General features: G+C 41.7%; 2 protein-coding genes across 5 annotated transcripts in view; one reads left to right on the top strand and one right to left on the bottom strand.

Annotated features, from left to right (window-relative positions):
- The first annotated feature begins 859 nt into the window (after positions 1–859).
- On the top strand, positions 860–8,109 carry LOC139635788 (nuclear distribution protein nudE homolog 1-B-like). The gene is made up of 9 exons (XM_071503244.1): positions 860–1,007; positions 1,400–1,524; positions 1,675–1,828; positions 2,327–2,475; positions 2,622–2,758; positions 4,799–4,975; positions 5,076–5,161; positions 5,258–5,412; positions 5,987–8,109. Exons 2-9 carry the CDS (start codon positions 1,439–1,441, stop codon positions 6,078–6,080), a joined length of 1,038 nt encoding a protein of 345 aa, XP_071359345.1. The 5' UTR covers positions 860–1,007; positions 1,400–1,438; the 3' UTR covers positions 6,081–8,109.
- A 5-nt stretch (positions 8,110–8,114) lies between these two features.
- Positions 8,115–23,264, bottom strand: part of myh11a (myosin, heavy chain 11a, smooth muscle) — a 31,762-nt gene continuing 16,612 nt past the window's right edge. For 2 of the 4 annotated variants that reach the window (XM_071503242.1, XM_071503241.1), the window contains 37 exons: positions 22,861–22,953; positions 22,635–22,698; positions 22,252–22,350; positions 20,906–21,049; positions 20,707–20,802; positions 20,444–20,562; positions 20,129–20,281; positions 19,849–20,022; positions 19,540–19,713; positions 19,314–19,428; positions 18,835–19,028; positions 18,269–18,390; positions 18,067–18,136; positions 17,770–17,930; positions 17,412–17,520; positions 17,156–17,287; positions 16,756–16,962; positions 16,454–16,591; positions 16,216–16,339; positions 15,918–16,089; positions 15,517–15,729; positions 14,806–14,950; positions 14,484–14,690; positions 14,291–14,395; positions 14,037–14,189; positions 13,606–13,854; positions 13,063–13,275; positions 12,710–12,922; positions 12,441–12,602; positions 11,698–11,826; positions 11,524–11,612; positions 11,303–11,426; positions 10,982–11,190; positions 10,561–10,669; positions 10,264–10,436; positions 9,750–9,782; positions 8,115–9,220 (listed from right to left, as the gene is read on the bottom strand). In XM_071503242.1, the coding sequence (XP_071359343.1) occupies positions 9,758–9,782; positions 10,264–10,436; positions 10,561–10,669; positions 10,982–11,190; positions 11,303–11,426; positions 11,524–11,612; positions 11,698–11,826; positions 12,441–12,602; positions 12,710–12,922; positions 13,063–13,275; positions 13,606–13,854; positions 14,037–14,189; positions 14,291–14,395; positions 14,484–14,690; positions 14,806–14,950; positions 15,517–15,729; positions 15,918–16,089; positions 16,216–16,339; positions 16,454–16,591; positions 16,756–16,962; positions 17,156–17,287; positions 17,412–17,520; positions 17,770–17,930; positions 18,067–18,136; positions 18,269–18,390; positions 18,835–19,028; positions 19,314–19,428; positions 19,540–19,713; positions 19,849–20,022; positions 20,129–20,281; positions 20,444–20,562; positions 20,707–20,802; positions 20,906–21,049; positions 22,252–22,350; positions 22,635–22,698; positions 22,861–22,953 (5,178 nt within the window). In that variant the 3' untranslated portion in view covers positions 8,115–9,220; positions 9,750–9,757. The remainder of the gene's footprint in view (positions 9,221–9,749; positions 9,783–10,263; positions 10,437–10,560; positions 10,670–10,981; positions 11,191–11,302; positions 11,427–11,523; positions 11,613–11,697; positions 11,827–12,440; positions 12,603–12,709; positions 12,923–13,062; positions 13,276–13,605; positions 13,855–14,036; positions 14,190–14,290; positions 14,396–14,483; positions 14,691–14,805; positions 14,951–15,516; positions 15,730–15,917; positions 16,090–16,215; positions 16,340–16,453; positions 16,592–16,755; positions 16,963–17,155; positions 17,288–17,411; positions 17,521–17,769; positions 17,931–18,066; positions 18,137–18,268; positions 18,391–18,834; positions 19,029–19,313; positions 19,429–19,539; positions 19,714–19,848; positions 20,023–20,128; positions 20,282–20,443; positions 20,563–20,706; positions 20,803–20,905; positions 21,050–22,251; positions 22,351–22,634; positions 22,699–22,860; positions 22,954–23,264) is intronic. The other 2 variants (XM_071503240.1, XM_071503239.1) reach the window with 1 other exon arrangement.

Raw genomic sequence — 23,264 nt, 5'->3', positions numbered from 1 at the left:
TGCATTTTACATAAATGATCAAATAATATTCTTTTGGGGAATAAAATGTTGATATCAGTTATTGTCAGAGTTAAGGCCCTCCAGGCTGTCATGGGCCCTTATACAATAAAGAATGTAATTGTCATTTATACCAACATGGGGTATTTGATTTCATTACTAACTTTTAGATACTAATATTATATATACAGTATAATACTAAACATTAATATACAATTGCTGTTTTCCTGACTTTTTCATAAACTTGTCATGGGGATGATGAGATGAGCATCACACATAGTAAAATCAATCATACCAGATGTCGGGGATTTTCCAGTGTCTCTCCCTCATTACTACAATAGTTCCCTGTTGCTTTCTTCCAATTATCAGCCATTCCCAATTATGTACAGGAATGTTATTCTGAGAAGTGATTTAATTTCTTTTCAGTGTCTTTATCAAGCTTGTAGAATTCAGGAAAAACAATTGTGACCAGTAAGTTCAGTTTTAGTTGAGACTCGATCTTTACTATGTTGGACTGGTGAATCACCTTGAATTGGATTGCATTGTTGTGTTTCTATTTTGCTCCACCTTTATCTCTAAATGACGTGGAAGAAATATTAGAAAAACTTTACAAAATTGTAACTGAAATCAAGAACAACTTATTTACTTTTACTTTTTCCAAATTGTTACTCTTAATTTCCGCTGGCTTGCGTGAAAACTTCATCACCTCTTGGCTCCCTGAAATAACAGCAGAGAACAGTAGTTCTGGGGGCTCCGCCTTCCGCGGCTTCAAGTTCCTTGAATGATAGGATTGGCTAATATTTGCTTTACGTCATCTGCATTGTCCAATGGCATCCGAGAACCGAAGCTTCGTTTATATTCGGTTGTTGAGTCAGGCACCGTTGCAACACAACGTAATAAGAGATTAGTTTTTAAGTCACAGAAATTGTTGCTCATTCCGGAAAATTTGTCCTCGTGTCGAAATCCATTCCACCAACCTTAGTATGTTTTAATCGCCCCCTTGTGTTCAGGTAAGTCTGCTTGGATTCTCTCTATCGTTGTTTTGGGATAACACATTCTGGCTAAGTCGCTTAGCTAGCTACATTAGCTTAGCTGAAAAACTTAGCCCAGGTGTGTTCAGCGTTCAACACCGCTATTAGCTTTAAAAAGTAGCAACGCTGTCACTTCCTGACTTCATATTTTATTACTCAGTAGAAATGAACACAAACCATATTTATGTAGTTATGACTTGTCTCAGCCTTCGTATTCAGTGACAGAATTCATGGCGGCTGTGACTTATATTAGCTAACGTAGTTAGCATTCGCTTACGTTAACAGTTTGGTGGTCTTCAATCATGAGGATGTCCGTGGCCTTATGGCAGATAAGGGCAGCATTAAAAGCTCTAATATGATTTATTTTGTAGTAAGGTATCCCGTCTCCGCCATCCTGACTCACAGCAGACATGGTAGAGCCAACAACACACAAGTTTGCATCACTGGAAGAGGAGCTGGGCTTCTGGAAGGAACAGGCACAGAGACATCAGCAAAGGTACCAGTATGAGGCAAGAACTTTAAGGCACTCACTATTCGTTAACCAGCTACTTTAAACAATACAAATCATGTGTTATAGCTCTATACATATCATGGCACGGAAACATTTATGACTTGATTTTGGAGAAAAACATTGTTTTGTCATCAGGGCTGATGAGTCTCAGGAGGAGCTGCAGGAGTTTCAGCAGATGAGTCGAGACTATGAAGCAGAACTGGAAACAGAGCTGAAGCAGTGTGAGGGTCGAAACAAGGAGCTGCTTTTGGACAACAACCGGCTTCGCATGGAACTGGAAAGCATAAAGGTAGAGCACCTTGATTATAAATAGACCATAGCCCCTACAGAGCTGGGCAGTGTTCTGGTGCTCCAGTTAGTGATTACTGATAGAGATGTTACTGAATCATCTCTAAGACAGAGAAGCTAACAGACAGACACACCCACTTTCACAGACGGTTTTCAGCCAGCCCAAATTCAGCATATCATTGCCAGTGCCACCAGCAAAATTGCTGCCCTAGCTATAAAGCAGCTGATTGCTATTTTTGTTCAATGGTCCACTGGGTAAGAGAACATCAGTGGAAGAAGTGAAAGCAGGATTGTGCCAAAAACTTCTGATTGCTGAGGTTGTTGAGGGGGAAAGGAAGTAGAGAAAGAACTATGAGATTTTTGCCGTAGCCAGTGCCTAACATGACACACCGATCCTCTCTTTAAAATGTGCTTGCAGCAGCGGCTAATAATCTGTCATGACACAGCAAAACTGGTATTGTCACTGTGAGTTAATTTGATGTCTGTGTGCTGTTTGCAGGAAAAATTTGAGTCCCAGCATTCTGACGCTTTGAGGCACATCTCAAACCTGGAGGAAGATCTGGCAGCAACCAGAGCAGTTAGAGATCACCTGCAGAAATACATCAGAGAGCTCGAGCAGTCAAATGATGACCTGGAGAGAACCAAAAGGTCAGTGTCTAAGAAATCTTTCGTCATTATCACACCAATTCACTAAATTGTCAATTGTTTAACTGGCTGACTTTGACTGTGGTGCATAAGCCTATAAACTCAGTCATTGTTAACTTTTATTCGCCTATCCTCTCTGTTTGTTCCAGGGCAACCATCATGTCTCTGGAGGACTTTGAGCAGCGGATGAACCAAGTCATTGAAAGGAATGCCTTTCTCGAAAGTGAGCTGGATGAGAAGGAGAACCTGCTCGAGTCTGTCCAGAGGCTCAAGGACGAAGCCAGAGGTATACACACAAATGTACACTCACATTGTCTTCAAGACTTTATTCTTCCTGTTTATCCTGTACGTGATCTAACGGATACTTGTATTCTAGTATACATCTGGACCGTCTGACCTCATTATATCCTTCTTACACGAAAGTTAGGATGTATAAGTGGATATTTTAGATGTGGGTGAGCCCCCCCAAAAAGAAGGCGTCCTTACACACTGCTAGAGGAGTTTGCCTTTCTGTTTGGACTCAGAGAACACACCTGCAGGAAGCAATGTCATTGCGTGCAGTTACAGAGCGCACACACACACACAGACACAGACAGGAGTGAGAATATTTTCATAAAGAAAGAGTGAGCTGCTAGCAGCAGTGCAGATGGGTGAAATGGATCCACTGCATCTGACCCCCAGGTAATATAAATGCTCATGTTAATGTCGAAGCCTCTGTGTGAGACACTGTCTGGTATTTTTAAAACTTATTGAGCACAAGCCCGAGTGCAGCTCACTCTCAGTTGAACGTGTGGCTGCAGTGTTTCAGCACTGTGCTGAGCAGGTGGCAGGTCAGTGGTAGTGCGTGGACCTGGGTGTCATGTTTACATCACTGCAGCTGGAGCTGATAAATGTCTGATTACTGCATAGTCTTTTTACCTGGGCCTGAATGCCAATCGTACCGTTTCACGTTGATGACAAAAGCCAGATGACAGCAGGTGTTGGAAGGTTTTTTGTCAAGTGTAAAAGGGGCTTTAGAAATGTAAAGGTCTAAGCTGGTGTTTTTATATGTTTTAGCTCATTTGATATTGGTTAGATATACTTTGACATACATACACTGATTCATTCGTGGCTGCCTTCCTCAGCATCAACATTGCTATTTGCATATGATTTTCTATGTTTTTTACTATTTAAAATGGATAAAATCTTTTGTAGCTGCTGTCTGAAACTGCACTTTGCAGAGAGTGCACAGAGAGAGCAAACACAAATTCTTTGTGAGCTTGGCTGCTAAGGGTGTGTCTGAATGTTTGATTGTTTTTAGTTCTGTTGTAGAGATTGATTGTTTGTGTTTGAATGGTTGTTTTTAGATCTGTTTTGAGAGATTGATAATTTAACTAATCTAACTCTATTTATTTATGCCTTTTTTTAAATTGCACTGCACTATGCTGATGAGAAACAATCTTTCATTTCTTTCCATGTATGCAAATACCCAGGGAAATGACGAATAAAGTTAATCTTGAATCTTGAATTTATAGCTGCTTGTCAATATCGACTGCTCGAGCAAGTGGACAATTTTAATTCATTAAGTCCGATGCTCAATGTTTACTTCCTCAATCCACATAAATAAACTCTAAAGGTCTGGACCAGTGTTAACAGCAAAGTGGAGTGTTTACAAACTTAAGGGAACCCCCCTCCTTTTCAGCAAACACCACAAATAAAATCTTATTCTAAACATTGAACATGAGATCCACTTTCCATGATCCATTTGGCCATCAAGTCCCATTGCGCTGTTGTTAAGGGTCAGTGGCTGACCATATGTGGCTTATCATTTGAGTTGTGCATCTGCCAAAGTTTGTACTAGTTGACTTTAATCACTGGCTTTTCAGTTGAAAGAGCATGGTGAATTTGTGATGGAGGCAGTCAGTGACGACTCATAACACCTTTTCTTTTTTTTGCCTCTGCTTTTACTGTCATTTTCCACAAAAAGCCAGGCTGACAATGGCAGTGCAAAGGGAAAAAAAAGCCAGTTTTATCATTGCCATCTTTTACTGAGCTGAGTCTCTGACATCGGCTCGGTGTTACAGGACACTATTACTCTGTGGTGAAGACCAATTGATTTTCAAATGTATCCACTGTATTAATACAAAGCTGCTGTGACATAATGGATACCCTATTCCAGGTACTTTTGAATCTGTCATTTAATATTTGTACTAAACTGAATATAGTGATGTAGTGGAAACCTTTGTTGTTGTTTTTTTTGTTTTGTTTTTTTAACACATGGCACTGGAATCTTGGTCATTAACAAACAGCTTACTCACAGTTGTATCTGTATGTTTCTCTGTGGCAGATCTTCGCCAGGAGCTGGCTGTGCGTCAGAAGGAAAGACGTCCGTCCAGCAGCCTGGGCAAAGACACAGATCGAGCAGATCTGTCGTGCTCCTTGGCTGGTAACCCATCCTTCCCTGTCACGCCCTCCAAACCCCTCAGCTCATTTGTCACACCTCCTGCTTCCAGCATCCGACGAGGTGAATTGAAAAACTTACCACAGGAGTAACTATTCTGTAAATACACCGACTTTGTGTCAATATACTGTGTGTTTACCTGCTCACCTTGGTTTTGTTTTAGGTGATGGTCTAACAGGGACTCCCCTCACTACCTCTGCTAGAATATCTGCACTTAACATCGTAGGGGAGCTGCTGAGAAAAGTTGGAGTAAGAGATTTAATAATTGATCGAATAGTATGATTACTAGTTTGGATTTTGCATGTTCGAGCTGACTGATGATATTTTTTTTTTAATCCCTGGCAGAATCTGGAGTCCAAGTTGGCATCCTGCCGAGACTTTGTGTACGACACGTCTGTTAGTAGACCGGCACTTCCAGCTGGTCCTGCTAGTCCTTCAGGTGTAGAAGCAGGGCCTGAGGTCCAAACTACCAGCATGAGCCCCCCTCCTCAGTACGATAGGTGAGGAAAAAGCCGGCAGCAAAGTCTGAAGTGTGACCAATGGAAAAACTAATGTTTGTGTTGTATCAATAACTACACAGAAGTCAGTTTTTTTTCTTGCTTAGAAGTATTTAATTTTTATTTTGGGTTTAATAGGTACATAGGTACAAGTGTGCATGTTTGATCATAGGCTGTAATGCTGTAATCAAACAAATTAAGAGAATAAGACCATGTATTGAAAAATACAGGAATCTTTGAATAAATAATGATGGCATGTTTACATAGATAACCTGTTCGAGCCAAATCCAGTTGTTCAGTCCCTCTGCATCCACTGTCCAGCTGTGTCATTTTATGATGTAAACTACAAAATCTGCATACTCGTAATGCCATAATACAAACTGAGTCATTTCAGTCCACTTGATCTCTAACCTTTTGTGCATACAGAAATTTGTTAACATTTTTACTGCATAATTTCATTTTCATCATTTTGTTTTTGTTTCACTGTAGAAGTCAACAAATATTGGGAAGAATAAGTATTTCGACTTGATAAATTAAGGTTTGTTAATGAGTGTATGCGCTGCATCTTGTCTTGCAGTTTAGTGAAGCGCTTAGAGTTTGGACCAGCTCCTCCAAGAGGGGTCTCCCAGGGTGCCCAGTCTCCACAGGGAGGAGTTAAGATCCTGCTATGAGACAAAAAGAAGATGAGCCACCTCCCTCCTTCAGTAACCTCACCCTGACCCACCTCCCCCCTCTCACCTCCCTCTTAATAGACTACAGCAATGGGACTATGAACTGAGCTGTCTTCCCTTGTTGCCACGAGTCCTGCTGAACTGTTGGAACAAGAAAGCCACTTTCCTTGCTCCATGCCCCACATAATGAGCGCATGGACTTCTGCTGCCTCAGGCTAGTATCACACCATATCTATCATAGGAAGCAGCACTACTACAGCTTGTATGAAATCAAGGAATGCAGAACCTACTGGTCACACTTCATCTCCTACTGTATCTTTGACGCTGTGGTGGGTTGCATCTGAAAAAGTTAGTCTGTGTCAGCTGATATGCTTTCTGTGATGGATCAAGCACAACAGGGCTTTTGGAACATTACTGCTCCCAGAAAACGCATTTAAGGTGGTTGTTGCACTTGCCCATTAATTGACTGAAGTAGGGACCCAAACTAGGGCCAGTTACTGTTTATTAATAACAGCCACATGAAGTGACCCTGGTATAGGGACCAAAACCCTGGAGTGTCATTCATAAAAAAAAAAAAAAAAAAAAAAAGGTTCAAATGAGCAAATATTGTATTTATGACCAAGTCCAAACCAAAGCTGTGATAAATGGGGAAAAAACTATCAAACTTTTTTTTGTAAACCTGATATGACATGTTAAAATTTTATTAGTAATTTCATTTACAAGTCTATTTTTGTTCTTTAGTCTTTTAACTATGGGCTTGAATAATGTAGTTCTAATCAAGTATGACATCAATTAGTCACAAAGACTGGTGTGGAGGGGCTGGAGACAATGATGAAAATTTTTTTTTTTTTCTGCCTCGATTCTCCACTGTTACAAAAAAACGTAGTAGATAATGAATTAGTTGCTGCCACGAGCTGATGTTTTAGCCATCGCTGCCTTCATCAGTTGTTATTACCTCTTCAGTTTGTAAGCATCGCTTTGCTGTAATAGTTCAAATAAATGAAATCGGTGATTTATTCCTCATGCCAGCAGGCTTCTAAAAATGAGGAAATGTCATATTGCTTTAGGTTGGTTTAAGCAGGTTCACACAGTAGTTTTTCAAATTCAGTTTAGTGGCCCAGGTCATTTCTGTTACCTCCTTCCTGCCATTGCACAGGCTTGTTTTAACAGACTAGTTATTTACCGGTGAGTAAGGCTTCTAACTGAAGAGTTAGGTGTAGGTTTTCTGCCTCAGAGATAAGATTTGTCATGCTGCAGGTTTATGATCTAGTGTTAGTAACTTTTTTTACTAAGATTATTTTACTTGACTGTAGACTTCAGATTGGCACATGTGCACTACTGAATGTATAGTAATAATTCTATAGGTGTGAGACCATGTGGCGGGCAAACGGGGAGAAAAGACAAAGCAATAACAGAGTTTAACAGGTCAAAGATAAGCACAGTTACTCTATTTGTGTAGGTATATAGAGCATATATTGAATACCCTTCTCCTGCCTTTTAGTAAGAGATAGTGTGAATGGGTACATAGTGATTAACAGTTTTAATGTGACGCCTGAGCTTTTCCCTGAAATGTTTCTGGTTAATCTGGAGTTCTCACTACTGCCATCCAGCAGCTCATCAAGCAGATATTTCAGTACACATCTAAACACCACATTTCCACAGCAGTCACCGCTCTGTACTGCACCGTAGCCTGTGTGTAGGAATTAAATGTATACAGATGAGAAATGCAGTTCCTGCTCCTCTTTGCTGTCCAACCTTCCTCAGACTAACATGAGCTAACTGTAACTGTAATGTGTGATCACTGTGTACTGGGTGTTTGTTTGTATGTGGCACCTCTGCGACTGCTTCTGTATTTGGACTTAAAACTGTATGTGCCTGAGGTTCTCTACCCAGCTTTTATCCTGTTGGTTTGCAGTTGTTTTTTCTACTGAACTGAACGGATGAGAATCATGTCCTGTTGTGATGATTCAGTTTGATCTCTGAAGTTACTGACCAAGACAGAAACATTAAAAGGAGGAAATCAAAGCTATTTCGTTTTTTTAAATATCTTTATTTCTTGTGCAGGTGGTTCAACAATGAATAGATACAAATGGTGTCATGTAAACATCAGTTGATTACATATAACATTGGAAAAATGAGAATGAGTTAGTTCAGGGTGATTGGCGGCGTTTTTAACATGTACAGTAAATCTGGACAAAGGAAAAATATTGAAAATGAAGACGTGAGTGCTGCTGAGTGCCCAATACTGACATCTGGCTCATGATTTTATAGTTGGAACAAAACTTAAACCTTTTTCGCCCTCAAACATTCTGTTATTACTGGACTAAACATTATCTAAACACATCTGGGCACAGGAAAGGTGCAAATAATATAAATCTGTGACTTTAGAAAATGTTTAACAGCTAAATATTCGTTCACTGGGGTACAGGTGGCAGCACTGATTGGAAGCAGACTGGGTGTAGAAAAATCTGTCTACATAGCCACTCTGATGAACCAGTTCAGTGCTGCTCTGGAACACTAACAGCAGTCACAGGCAACAGGACGACAGTCGCTGATAATAGTTACACATCTGTAGATTTACATTGCCTTAAGTTTTAAGGTCACTCATTGTGGAGACCCCGAGGTTTCGCTGATAACTTAGCGTGGTAATTAGAGGCACCTATTTTTGTGTACAAAACCTTGCATAAGAAAGTATCAGTCATTCAGTGCAGTACAAAACAGTGTAAATTAAAAAAATAAAATAAAAGGAACCGCAAATCACACATCAGCAGAGCCACCAAAACAACTCCCCTAGTTGAAACCAAGTCCTCCTGATTGTTTGTGTCAAGAAAAGGTGCTCTAAAACAAGAAGACAGATCAGTACACTACTGGAAATGGGAGAAAATATATATTTTGAAGTGTGGAAGAACTAGATAACATAACAGGCTTCTGAAGTTATTCTTTGTTTTAAGTGGCAGACCTTGCCCTGGTGGGTAATTTTGATATCTGGTTATCTGACGTTATCTGTCTTTTACTCCGCGGCCTTTGTTCCATTGAAGTCGCCTTGGGAGTCGGCCTCCTCCTCTGAGGCATCCTCGACCACCCTTCGGCCTCCACCCATACGCCGAGGTGTGCCGCCAAAGGAGGGCTCGTTTCCACGCCTAAAAGGCCACAGAGACACAGACATAGACACACAAGGCAGAGACGCAAACAAACACAAACACAGCATGAGAGTGAGAGGAGTGGTTATGTGGCAGTTTCTGAGGTGGTTATGGTTTTTGGTTTTTTTTTTTTTTTTTGGAAAACCACTCAGGTGCTGCACACTACAAGGAGGATTGATGAGGGATGTACAGGTTGTGCTTTGGTTACAGGTTAAGCACGCTGGTTATCTTTGTAACTCATTTAACCCCTGGCTCAGGAAAATGAGTTTGGTTTATGGCAATTAAACCAAGCACTGAGAAAAATATGGCCACCAGGAAATAAGCATAATAGAAACCAAATGTGCAACTTGACTCAGTATTGAGCTTCTTGTTTTTTTCCAAGTAAATCTCTGGTGGCCAATGAGCCATATTTCTCTCAGTTAGGCTCAATGAAAGAAATGACAGCATTAAGAGTGTGCATGGGGGAATGAAAGGTTACAGTAAGTTAATATAGAAATGGTGATGGGGTAACGTTTAGGCGCAGAGGTACCTGCTCTGTTACTCCTTGGGTTCAGGGTTGCCTCTGCAATAGAGATGGACATGATTGTTTTGTTTTGTGTTCAGTAAAGTTAAATCCACTGAACTAAATAATCTTTAATGCTTTAAATTAGGGCTGCATGATATTAAAAAAAAATTTATGAAATGAGACATGATTTTAGTTGGAATGGTCACGTTTGCATTTTATTTTCACTGAAAAAAAATAACACTGATGATGTGATTTTTGTTAAAACAAGCTAAAAGTGGACTTGATGCACTTGGACATCAATGCAATTTCAATTATATTTCAATTAACTGTGCAGCCCTATTTTAAATGTTTGTTTACATCCCTGTCAGTTATTTGTTTTGTCTTCAGGATATAGAGCGTTTAATAATCTAGTTTTCCTTTTGTGGAATCTGTGCAGTGTTGGAGCTTCACAGGAATAAAGTTGCTATAAAAAAGAGAAACAAAACAATCCATGGATAAGTAACTAGACATAGAAAGATCCCTCGGCCCTTTGTCCTACCTGAGTTTGCTCTTGAGAGAGTTGACCTCGCGGCTCATGGCATCATTCGCCTCAGTGGCTTCATCCAGCTCCCGCTGCAGCTTCCTGCGGGCGGCTGTGGCGCGCTGAGACTCCTCCTCCGACTCCTCTAGCTGCCTCTTCAGCTGCTTCATGCGAGTGTTTGCCTTATCCGCCTGGTGAGTGAGCAGGGAAAATACAAAGGCTTTACCCCCCTCTGATACCAAAACATGCCTGTGCACTGGACACATGTACTTGTCTGCAGACACGATTGTGTGCAAGTGCATGAAGGGATCGAACCTGGTCTTTGTACTGCTCTGCCTGTTTTCTCTCGTCTTCCACCTGCATCACCAGGTCCTTGAGCTTCTTGTCCTTCTGGCGCATACTCTTGGCAGCTGCCTGCTTGTCCCTGAGGAAAGACAGAAGAGTTCAAGGTGAATGAGGAATAAAAGTTAAACTGACGTCTTTAAAGAAACAAAAGCAAAACAATAATAAAGAAGAGTGAAAGCAGTGTTTTTAAATGAACCGTGAATAAACGGTGGTGCACGATAAGTAGTATTTATGTTAATGATACAGACAATATCAGAACAGGTAAATTAATTCCTTGTTTTACTTTTAGATGGATTTAAGTGTGTGTGATGACATGAAAACACCTAACAACAACTTATATAATATATTTTTTTATCAGACATAATGCTTTGTTTGTGTCCTTGTCCCCAACCTGCTCTCCTGCTCCAGCTGCTCCTCCAACTGTGCCACTTTAGCCTCCAAGGCGGAGATGGAGGACTTGAACTTGGATTTGACCTGGTTCTCCATCTCCTGGAGCTTGGCCTTCAGCTCCTTGTTCTGGCGCTCCATCTGCTGCCGAGCGCTCTCGTTCTTCTGGGAGGTGCTGCGCTCCGTCTGCAGCTCGTTGTTCAGCTGATCCACCTGTGGAGGGAATATATGCGGTTAACGTGACGCTGGGAAGGCACGAGAGGGACAAGGCCCACGGACTTCATGAGCCTTGTGAGGACTCGTATGGCTGCACCAATCTGGTCACCTGCTGTGAGCTCTTCCTCAGCCTGTCGTTGAGGATCTCCATGTTGCTCTGCTCCTCCTCCAGCTCCTCCTCCAGCTGGGAGATCTTCGCTTCCAGACGACGCTTCTCATCTGCCAAGGCTGACCTGAACACAGGGGCCACAGTGGAAATCAAATGTAATCACATTTTCTTTTCTATGTTCACATCACAGACAAAGGCAACAGCGTGAACTCTCCACCCACTTTCCAGAGGAGTTGCTGGCCAGCTCATCAGACAGCTCGTCTCGTTCGGCCTCCGCCTGCTTCCTCGCCCTCTCAGCTGCAGCCAGGTCCTAGAAACAGATCAGAGATGAATTCCTTACTTCAAGCCTCTGCTCTCAAACAAGTTTCTGCCTTGTTAGGAATCTAAAGTGTTACCTCCTGCAGCTGCATGAGCTCAGCCTCGAGACTCTTGGCCTTCTTCTCGCTCTCCTTTGCGGTAGTCAGCACCTCCTCCCTGGCAGCACGGGCATCTTCCAACTCCCTCTGGTAGTCTTTCATCTGAGCCTGGAGGGAGGAAGAGAAACAGAAATAGACACAGAGAGAAACAAGGAGAGTTGAGACCATCAGCATCAGACTGTGATCTATTTATATTTAGAGCACTGAGGCCAGATCTGACCTGTTGGTTGATGCAGCCACGTGCTCTGTGTAAGCAAGTTTTTAGCGCTTATCATGTCCAAAAAAAAAAATTTTTTAGCACTTTCCATGTCTATTGATATCAGTGACTCAGTATTTGTGACCAGAGCACTTGACCATAAGGTAACATCCCAGAGAGAAATGTAATATATGACATATATGTCTCTATATCAAGAGTGATGTTGCCATATATGTCACCTATAAGGGGATATATTATTATCTCATAAAATCATATATAAAGATATAAGTTTATAATATATATGAAATACTCTTAGTAAAATCTGTATATGTACATAGATTAAAAACATCCATGATTCATTTTTATATGGTATAACATGCTGCAAGCATATATGTTAACAATATATATTTCATTTATATATGCAAGTTTATTAAAACAACATACATATAACAAATCTATATGTTCGTATATGTTATTCTTATTAATTTCTCATTAACTATTAGCATTTACATTTATTCACTCTTACCTGAAGTTTACGGAGCTGCTTGATGGCCTCCTCTCGTCCCTTATTGGCTGTATCGATCTGTCCCTCCAGATCTTTCATGTCTGTCTCCAGTTTCTTCTTGGCTGCTGCTGCCAGGGCCCTCTGTTTACGTTCATCCTCCAGCTCTGTCTCCAGCTCACGAACCTGCGATCAGTGTGCACCAACACTTAGACTTCTGACGTAGCTGCTGCATTGTTTTCTGGTGGTGGATCAGATCATATAGGAATATTGTAGCTTTTATGCCTCTTTACCTGCTTCACCAGTTGCCTCTTCTTCTCTTCTCCCATCTCATCGCGTCCCTGTAGGTCCCTCTCGAATTGGGCCTTGAGTGCCTGCATGTTGACCTCCAGACGCAGCTTGGCATCCTCAGCCGCCTGCAGCTCGTCCTCCAGCTCCTCCAGCTGAGTCTTCATCTCCTCCACCTGGGCCTCCAGGCCTCGTTTGGACTTCTCCAGCTCGTGGACCTGCCATCAATATATTTTCAAATTAACTGGAATACTAAACCAATTATATGAGTGAAACTGTGGACCTTCAGCCTAAAAATCTACTGATGATTCCATGTTAACAGTCTGAGGTGTGACTCTCTGTTCTGTGATGTACTAACATTTTTTCCCACATCATCCTTGGAGCTGATCAGGTCCTCCATCTCCATCCTCAGGGCCTTGTTGGCTCTCTCCAGCTCCTCTCTGGAGTCCTGGGCCTCTTCCAGAGCTCTCGCCAGGGACAGAGCTTTGGTCTCCTTCTCTCTGGCCTCAGCTTCAGCACGGTCTCTCTCATCTGCATATTTACTGGAGATACTCTTCTCCTCAGCCAGCATCTGCAGGACAAATAACCACCGATAAACGGATGTTTGTAGCTTCAATGCAACATGCTACACTACACACTAAAGTTAACATTTGTGAAATCTGACAAAAAATAAACCCTAGAAGTGTTACCAGCTTTCAATTAATATTAGTTTTCCCATTATCCTTCAAAACACCATAATCTTTCTTTTATGTGGCAGTTGTTGAAAATAGTTTTATTAACTTTTTTTGGTGTTGATTGTAATAAATTGTAATAATCAAAATTGTAATCTGTAATTAACTTGTCTTACCAGTAATGATGCCGAGTTCATACTACAGCAGTATCTCTTTGTGATTTATCTGACCTGGTCAAACTTCTTCTGCTTCTTCTCCAGGTTCGACACGTTCTGTCTCTGGTTGTCCAGGTCCATCAGCGTGTCCTCCAGCTCCTGCTGCAGACGGTTTTTGGTCTTCTCCAACTTGTCGTATGCGGAGGCCTTCTCCTCAAACTGGGTGTTGGCAGCCTCCAAATCTCTCTGCAGACGTTTCTTGCCTTCTTCAAGCAGCTCAATGTTTCCTGTCATCTCCTCTAGCTTCTTCTTTGCATCAGAGAGCTGCAGGCAGAACACAGACAGACTGTGTCAGTCACAGACGATAAAAGAGGAATCTTGCTTTTGTTTTTGGGTTACTAAGCACAAGTTTGATACGTCTTTTCAGTTGTTCATGTTTAAGATCAAGAGTAACATCTTAAAAATGTCCCACTTGCCTACATAATCTGTTAATGAGTGACTCTTACCTGGATGTTGAGGGTGGACACGTGTCTCTCCACGTTCCTCTTGGCCTCCATCTCTTCTTCAAGCTGCTCCTGCAGACTGTTCTTGTCGTCTTCTGCTTGACGGAGCTTTGTGGAGAACTGCAGCTTCTGACGTGTCTCCTCAGCCAGCAGCTCCTGTAGCAACACACCAGATCAAATTATCAGAGGAAATATTGCATGTAACCTGTATGGGGAACATAGTACAACTCCTAAAGTTCTGCTAAAAGTTGGGTTACCTGTGTGTCTTGGAGTTGGGAGGTTATGCTGCTAACATCTTTGCTCAATTTGATATTCTTGCCTTCTGCTTCATTCAGCAGGTTTGTCACACTTTCCAGTTCGACCTGTAGGAAGATAAAGATGAGGTTTCTTGCACATTCACGTTGAGCATATATGTGTGGTATTTTTTTGCTGATGTAGGTGATGATTTACAGTGATCTTGGAGCAGCGCTCTCCCAGTTCAGCCTTCTGCTTCTCGCTGTCGGTGAAGCGTGACTGCAGATCTGCCACCTGACCTTCCAACTTCTTCCTCTTGTGCTCGCCATCTTGTTTGGCCTGGGTCAGTGAGCGCACCTCCATGGTCAATTCTGACGTCTCCTTCTCCAGAGCCTGTTTAGCCTTCTCCAGGTTGGACTTGACCTGAGCAGAAGAGAGAAAGTGGAAGATTATTATCATTTAGATGAGACAGGAAAAGAAGGGAAAGTTCAACAACATCTAAGAACTTAAAACTCTGTATGAAATAATGCAGGCCTACTCGTTTGGATTGCTCCAGCTGCTCTGTGAGTTCCTCCACAGCCTGGGTGTGTTTCTGTCTCATCTCCTGGACCTGGGCCTCATGGGTTCGGTTCTCATCCTCGATGGCTCTCTTCAGCAGGGTCACCTCCTGTTCACGTTTGGCTCTGCAGAGCAGGTGGATGGATTATACTCATGTTTTTTTTTTTTTTACTTCAAGTTTTATTAACTATCTTTTTTTTCAAAAGTTACAGCAAAAAGATTTCAACAATAAAATACATTTTGGCAGCATATTAACATGTTCACATCAATATTACAAATGTTATATGGTTCATAGTGGACTTTGTCTTTTTATGTTGAAGAAAGAACAAAAAAACAATGAGAGATAAGCAAATGGGATTTTAAGCTTCTATTGTGCAGATGCAAACCACCAGCCACAAATCTTATCGGCCTGTAACCATTTACGAGAAATTGCTTTTTTTGCTGCTTTGAATGTTTTCTCAGGGTATTTGTCTTTTCCTGTCATTTTCTTTGGCAGATCGCCCAAATAAAGTGATATTCATGTCAATGGAATCTGTATTACTAAACACTAAAACATTTGACACCTCTAACTAAATACTCTTATTTAGTTACAAATAGTTCCTAAAAACAGTGTTGGTGATTTAATATTCATTGTATGAACGTGAGTTAAATGCATTAAATGTAATGGAAATTTTAGTATTGTGTGACTAACCTTAGTTCCTGCTGAGTGGCAGTGGTATCCAAGGTGTCCTCCAGCTCAGACTTGAGGGCCTCCAGCTCCTCCCCGAGGTCCCGTTTGATCTTCTCTGCCTTGTTCCTGGCCGCCCGCTCTGAGTCCAGGTCCTCTTGCAGGTCGGAGATGTGTCCCTCCAGCTCTCTGATCTTCTTCAGAGCGTTGTTTTTCTGGGCTGTCTCATCTTCTAACCTGAGATGAACAAGATTAAGGACAGAGGAAGATACTAGTGAGCATAGTAGAGGTTACAAACATCCAAGAAATTCAAAGTTGATGTGGTATACAGAACATGGCAGCATACACTTTAGATAGATTTAGAGTTAGATGCATTGAAGATCAAATGTGTAAACAGGTACTAATGTAACTTCTAGGGGCTTTACCTGGCCAACGCGTTCTGTAGCTCCTCCTCCTTCTTGGCGAGCTGAGCTTTGAGGTCGGCGATCTGAGCCTGCAGGTCAGCTATCTGCTCTTGTAGATCATTTGACTCTGCCTCCAACTTCCGCTTAGCCTTGTCCAGCTCCTGGCGACCCTTTTCTTCTTTCTTCAAGCGGACTATTAGAGCAGGAGAGCGGGAACGGTTAGAATAAATCTATTCATTTCATAGAGTACCGCTCCAGGTGTGACATCAGTAATGGTGTGAGGGTGTTAAATACATGACAATGCATAAAAGATGATTACCCTCTAATTCAGAGATCATGGACTCGTGTTTGTTTTTGAGCTTGGTGAGGTTCTTTGACTTCTCTTCCTCCTCAGCCAGATTAGCACTGAAGTCTGCGATTCTCTCCTCCATCAACTTCCGCTCCTACAAAACACCATGAAGCAGCTCATCAATCTGTGATATTTACATTTTTTGACACAGGAAGTCTCTTAGTCAGCGACTGAACAATAGTGAGGTTTTTCTGTTTTCCAGTTTTACCTTCAGCAGCTTGTTGTTCTGGTCCTCCATTACCAGGATGTCATCCTCCAGCTTTTTGATCTTTCCCTCGCAGGTGACCTTCTCTAGCTGCAGCTTTTGACGGGCGTCCTCCTCCTCTTCCAAATGTTCCTCCAATTCCTACATTTCAAAGACCCAACCTTCAGTTTCTGCTTCAATTTCATCACATTGTCAGAGTATGCGTAGCTAAATGTGGAAATAAGCAAAGTGAAATTCTTAAAAGCAACAGTAGCAACAAAACAACAGCGAGTAGGAAACAATAAGGAAGACACAGATGTGTAGACCTGCATCTGCTGTTGCATCTTCTTCTTATCCAACAGCAGCGCCTGAGCACGTTCTTCCTCTTCATCCAGCCTCGCCTCCATCTCATGAAGGATCTCCTCCAGCTCCTGCTTCTTAGCCGCCAGACGAACTCTCATCTCCTCAGCCTCAGCGTACAGCTCTGTCTCTGCCTGAAGCTGCTCCTGCAGTGCATTCCTCTCCTCCAAAACCTGGAGCAAGCAGACAGGAAAAGATTTGGCTTCATTATCAGTAGATTCCTGGTAGAGAACTTACAGTACCTTCTTGTTCTTATTTAGCACTCTTGTATTAAGTAACCAATGAAAAAGATCATAAATTTGACACTTTGAGGCAGTTTTACATGGCTGTGACATCCAGTGAAAGCAAAAAATATGTCAGATTTACCGATGTGTGTTTCAAGGAGATCTCTTTCAGCTCAACTTCAAACTTGGTAGCTACTTCTTTAGCTTTCTGCAGCTCTTCCTCCTTCAGACTCATCTCCTCCTCCTGTCTTGTCACTTGCAGCAGAGGCTTGACCTGTGGTTCAGCAGAACGGGCAACATCACAATTGTAACATGGTTGTCAAGGGTAATAAAAAGTAAGAAGAAAGCCTAAAGCACAGGGGTGTATTGTCATATTGTTACACGAATAAGCAGCTAACCTTTGTGAAGAGTCTCCACCACTGCCAGTTCCTGAGTTTGAGGTAGGCAGCACAGTTCCTCTGGATCACCTTCATGGCTGTGAGCTGCTGTTGCCTCTTGGCAAATGCCCTTTAAAAATACAGCAGTAAAAGCAACATGTGATGCATAATGTAATAGAAAGTGTTCTAGATTCTAATTTATAGTGATTAAAACAGCAAGAACAAAGAAATATGAAACCCTCTCTACAGTTAAATTGAAAATGTCCCAAATACAGTCTAAAAGATTAGATATGCTGAACTTGTGAGCAGTATAATGCATCACAGACAGTACAGTTTATTAGAGGGTGAAGTATGTGTGAGGAGGCTCCTATATTCGTACTTTCTGGCCAGGAAGCCTCTAGCCTGGGCCTGGAAAGCGATGATGATCACAGTGATCTTCAGATCTCTCTCCTCCTCCAACTGGGCCAACACTCCTGTGCGGAAAAAGATCTTACTCTGTCCAATCCTGTACAGGTTGGGATCCAAGTCCAGATGTTTGATCTATGCAAACAGGAGATCAGTGAGGAAAATGAGGTGTTAATGAGTCACAAAGAGTAAGACTATAGACACACCTTTAAAATATCTGTGTGACTGCAATGATTGTAATTCTTTGTTTGGGGTTTTGTAGTAAGTTTACCATGAGGCAGCAGGCTTGTTTACCATCCATGAAACCTTTGGGAATAGCGTTAGCAGCCAAGATCTCATAACTGTGAGGACACATAAATATATCAAGCTTAAAATGGTCAGAAATCTTTGCAGCAATATTATTAACTAGATTTGAAAACATGATTCATCTAGTAGCACTTTAAGACGTTTGTTAGCCATCAGATCCCACTCACCGTTGGCGGAACTCCTGGAAGACGATTCTGTTGGGAAATCCTTGTCGGCAGATCCTGATCCCCTCCAACACACCATTACACCTCAGCTGCTCCAGGACCAGATGAGCATCAAGCTTCCCTGCCTGAGGAGAACAGGATTTCAGTTTTAATACACTTGGTTTTACGAAAAACATACACATAACTCCCTCAATACTGACTGACTGCTGGTAAATACATGTGGACGTTGTGTTGTTTTTGTGTATTCAGAAATACATAAATGTAACAGAATAGCAAATACTGTTTGATTGTGCTATGAGATCAAAGTTATTTTTCCCTCTACATCCATTTTTTGAAATGCTTATCCTACTGACGTTCACAAGCACACAGGGTTCAGGTCACCAGCCTTTCACAATAGCTAACAGATGACAGTGTTGATCACTACACCACTGTACTGTCCTACTCTAAAACAACGTGACGTTATTTTATCACCCACATTAATGATGTTTTTCCTCACTGTGTCAGACAGACTTCATCTTTGCCATATGAGATACTATTGTTAAATAGTAGTTGTTTGCAGTTCTCTTTACCCTCTTCTCGTGGTTGGGGATGATGCATCTGACGAAGTTGGGCTGCGTGTTGTGCAGTGTGGTCATGAGTTTGGCCAGAGACTCCTTGTAGAGCTGTCCCACTGTGCGGAACATTCCCTTCTTGGTCTTTGAGGCACTCGGCATGGAGCTGTCCGACATCTTGGCTATCGTGTCGAGACCAACCACTCTGTCCGCTGTAACGTACAACACATCTTTATGTTAAAGGGGACTTCAGAAGTGTGCTGGATCGAATGTGTTTGGTTCCTCTTGTAATTTAATTTCCTGTGAATATAATATGAAATCTTTTGAATCTTTTGAGTGTTTTGTTTGTCGAAAAACAAATGAGAGAATCAGATGCAAATGGGTGCAGTGTTTTCGTCCATTCATCTCAGGTCCAACAGATAGAGGCTTTATCCTCTATGATTCTCATTTAAATGTTAATGTAACCCACTGTTGGTGAGCTGTGTTTGACATCTCACCATCTTTCCAGAGCTCTTGCACAAACGGGCTGGAGGAGTTGTTGAGCAGAGATGTGACATTGTCATTTAGAGGGTCCATGTTCTTTGTCAACCAGGCTGTGGCATTGTAGTCCACCTGCAAATAATATTATTGTTATTTGAGCTTGAAACATATATGAGAATTTACATCCTCAATAGAGCAACACATCATGTTTATATCATATTAAACATATCGATTCACACTCACCCGTCCAGCATAATGAAGAATAGAAAACTCTGTCTTGTCTTTGAGCTGTTTAGGTTTGGCGAATTTGACATGGTTCCCTTGTGTGTTCATGAGTTTCTCCACAAAGGAGACATCTGTGGCTTTGGGGAACCAGCACTCTTCATCCAGCAGGGCCAGGATACCAGGAGGGTTGTTCTGCAGAGAAAATGCAGTGATTTTGACCAACATTAAGACATTAAGCATACTAAATCACTAAAATATCTCTGATAGGCCGGAGAACTCATTTGGCTGAAATAGGTTTTGTGCTTTTACTGTCCAAAGGCGACTCACTGGTCTCTCGATGAGCTCGATGCAGGGCTGCAGGTCAAGGCCAAAGTCGATGAAGTTCCACTCGATGCCCTCCCTCTGGTACTCCTCCTGCTCCAGGATGAACATGGTGTGGTTGAAGAGCTGCTGCAGCTTCTCGTTGGTGTAGTTGATGCACAGTTGCTCAAAGGAGTTATCCTGTAACAACCAAACGACAGAGCTAAAGGCACGTATCCTGCGTGAAAGTTTTCTGTATATTGTGGTGTTCATCGGCTTGACTCATCAGAGATCAGCATGTCTGTACCTCAAAGATCTCAAAGCCAGCAATGTCGAGGATTCCCAGGAAGGAGGCTCCCTGGCGTTTGGTTTTGTCCAGGGCTTTGTTAACTCGGGACAGGATCCAGCGGAACAGTCGCTCAAAAACAGCCTTAGCCAGAGCTTCAATGGCAAAGTCAGCCTGACAAATACACACAAACAGGAAATATGTAATGAGACACCAGAGTGATGAAGAAGACTGATTTAAACTCAGATGACAGGTTTGGTGTTCATTATGAGCCCAATTGGATTCCTTGCTCTTGCTCTTGCTCTTGCTCTTCACACAGTGCACCACTTGTAGTACCTGCTCTTTGGTCTGTGCCTTCTGCACCACCTCTCTGCCCACTTTGATTCGAGGGGTGAGAATGGCACGGGTGAAGTCTGTCACATTGATGCCCTGCAGGTGACACACCTTCTGTGCCGCTGGAGAGACAAGAAGAAATGTGTTGGTAAACAAAAATTATATGTTGTCTCTTTCCTCTGTCTGGTGTTTAGCGTCACTTTCGTATTTAAAGTGAATTTTATATTGCAGTTTTTTTCAAATTAGCACAAGTAAAGGTGTCTCACCGGTGTTGTCTGGCATAGTGGCCTGCTCCTGGTTCCTCTCTTTCTTGAACTCAATGTTTCCCAGCTGCATCACTGTGGAGCACACCTTGAGGATATCTGGAACAAAGAAGTATGACAGTTAAAGTGAGACAGAAGTGGCGTCTTACCCAATCCCACTCCAAGCAGCCTATCATAATAAGATCATAATGGTCAGTGATACCAATTCTGTCCTCATCAGTTAAGCCCATGATCTTCATGGCCTCCATGGTCTCTTCATACATCTCATCGTCTTGTTGGCCAGGGATCTGAACATGGCCCGCACTCAGGAAGCGGTAATTACTGAAGGGCTCCAGAAGAAGCTCCTCTGAGAAGAAAACAGATGATTTAATGTATCCTCATAGTTCTAGTCAGAGCGCTCCGAATGACTGGTTTCACTTTTTGTGAATTTGTTGCTGCCATAGAACAACAATAGAGGGCAACCCTTAGTGACTGAAATCAAATTAACTCCAGATATAAATTCCTTTACAACAAAGTGCTGAAACTGAACCAAAGCTGTAACCATTTCTAGGTAATTGTTTGTAATGTTATTTTTTTGTTTGACTGTTTGTCTGCTTGTTGTGCTGTTGTTGTCTCTTTTTAGACTTTACATCTGTATGTGTTTTGATGATTGTACGCTATTATCAATTGCGTTGTCTGTTTGTTTTTTGTTGTTTTTCTCTTGATGTCTCTTCTTAGACTATACCTCCCAATTAATGCATTTCAATATAGTATTTTACTTTACTTTCGTATCTGTATTATATTGAGGTCTTATGATAATGAAAATTGACTTTTTTAAATTACAATGTGCAGGTAAAAGCCCAACTAGTTTAAAACACAGTTTAAAATTAGCAGTGGCTATAAACTCTCTGTGCAACATGTCAGTTTCATGTTTTGTACTGGAACTATGTAAAATTCATCGTCCCTTTTAAATAAATAAATAAATGAAATAAACGAAAGAAAATAAACCACACACAGGAGCATGTTTTCTCAGCTTTAACTTAAGTATCATAGTTTAACATCAGTCAAAGGGTTACACACACTCCCTTTCTAAATCCCACTGGATCAACTAAAAATGCATGAGAATCAAACTGAAACTAAGACTGACTTTCTTTTCTCTTTTGAAATGTGAGGTTTTCACATGGCTCTGATGATGTGCAACAAACTGTATGGTCAATTAGCCTGTGGTTAGGAAGGTTGCAATTTTCTTTTAACCTTTATTTATGCACGGTTGTTTCACTGAGAGGCAAGTTCTGAGGAACGCCCTGATCTCATTCATACAGTGGAAGGTGCCCAGTACAACTACAGTCTGACCTGCAGACCACTGAGCGGCTCCGCTGGAGCAGTTTTGGGAATTAGGTACATTGCTCAAGGGCCCCACATTGGTGTTGATGAGGGTTTGGATGAGTCTGGGGGTCGAACTGGCAACATTTCAGTCACAAGCTTGCTCCTCTAACCTTTAGGCCATCACTGCTCACTGTAATTTTACCAGGTTTATGGAAGAGAGCAGAGCTGAAGATTGTAACTCACCACGCAGTTTGTCTTTGGCACCAGCAATCATGTAGTAGAAGATGTGAAAAGCTCTTTCTGTCTTTGCCTGTCTGATACAGCGAGACTTCTCCAGCAGGTCTGACAGCAGTCAGCTGTTAAAGACTACAAACACATTCTGTGCTCATACTATACAAACTACTTCTTAGCCCCATTTGAAGATGATAGATGAGATGAAAGCATCCTGGGGTAATGTTAAAAAGTAGGCGTGATGACAGTCAGTGCTGCTGTATTTAACAGACAGATGAAAGAGTAATTTTCTTGCACATTTCATGTTCCAGTGCAAAGACTAAAGACAACGGTTCTCTTATGCTGAAAAATAATGTGAGACAATATGTCAGAAATTACAAAATAAATAAGGATACAGGTCTCAATGTTGGCTCCAACAATGTAGCCCGTCACATCAAAGTTGATACGGATGAATTTTCCCTGTTGGAGTAATGAGGAAAGAGGATGTTACAGGGTGGACTTGTGTGATAACAATACATAAACAAGATATACATTAGAAAACTGTTGACTGATGCCCTGCTCTTGAGAAATCATACCACATCAGAAATGAAAAGTATCCACTTCTACAAATAGCAAACTCACAAATCGGGAAGAGTTGTCATTTTTGATGGTCTTGGCATTTCCGAAAGCCTCCAGGATGGGATTGGCCTGCAGGAGCTGCTTCTCCAGCTCCCCCTAGTGATGACAGTGATATACAGACACAGTGAGTGGTTGCTTAAGGTGGTGTGCAGTAGATGGTGTTTGATGGGGATGAGGTGGTTCAGGGTGGGTATGGGTCAGGGTAGATTTTCCAGAATACCGTCACTGACGTGTGAAAAGAAGACAAAAAAAAAAAGAACAAGATCAAAGATGCTGACAAGTAAATCTACAATTATCTGTAACGACATATTATAATAATTCCATACTAATCTACTTTGAGTTTCCCATTTTGAGAGAAACTGCTAAAATGAGGAGGTGCTGCTGTTGAATATGTGAAAACAGTAGGA

The sequence above is a fragment of the Trachinotus anak genome, unplaced genomic scaffold (genome assembly GCF_046630095.1).
Source record: "Trachinotus anak isolate AG129_WGS33_773 ecotype Australia unplaced genomic scaffold, CSIRO_AGI_Tana_v1 ptg000019l, whole genome shotgun sequence".
NCBI lineage: Eukaryota > Metazoa > Chordata > Actinopteri > Carangiformes > Carangidae > Trachinotus > Trachinotus anak.
Note: the sequence above shows the minus strand (reverse complement) of the source record. Positions and strands in the feature narration are given on the sequence as shown.

Excerpts from the sequence above, each read along its gene's own strand:
- LOC139635788 (XM_071503244.1), top strand. The coding sequence starts at position 1,439 with ATGGTAGAGCCAACAACACACAAGTTTGCATCACTGGAAGAGGAGCTG. Across the intron at positions 1,829-2,326 it reads TGGAACTGGAAAGCATAAAG|GAAAAATTTGAGTCCCAGCA; the intron begins GTAGAGCACCTT and ends TGCTGTTTGCAG. Across the intron at positions 5,413-5,986 it reads CCCCCTCCTCAGTACGATAG|TTTAGTGAAGCGCTTAGAGT; the intron begins GTGAGGAAAAAG and ends CTTGTCTTGCAG.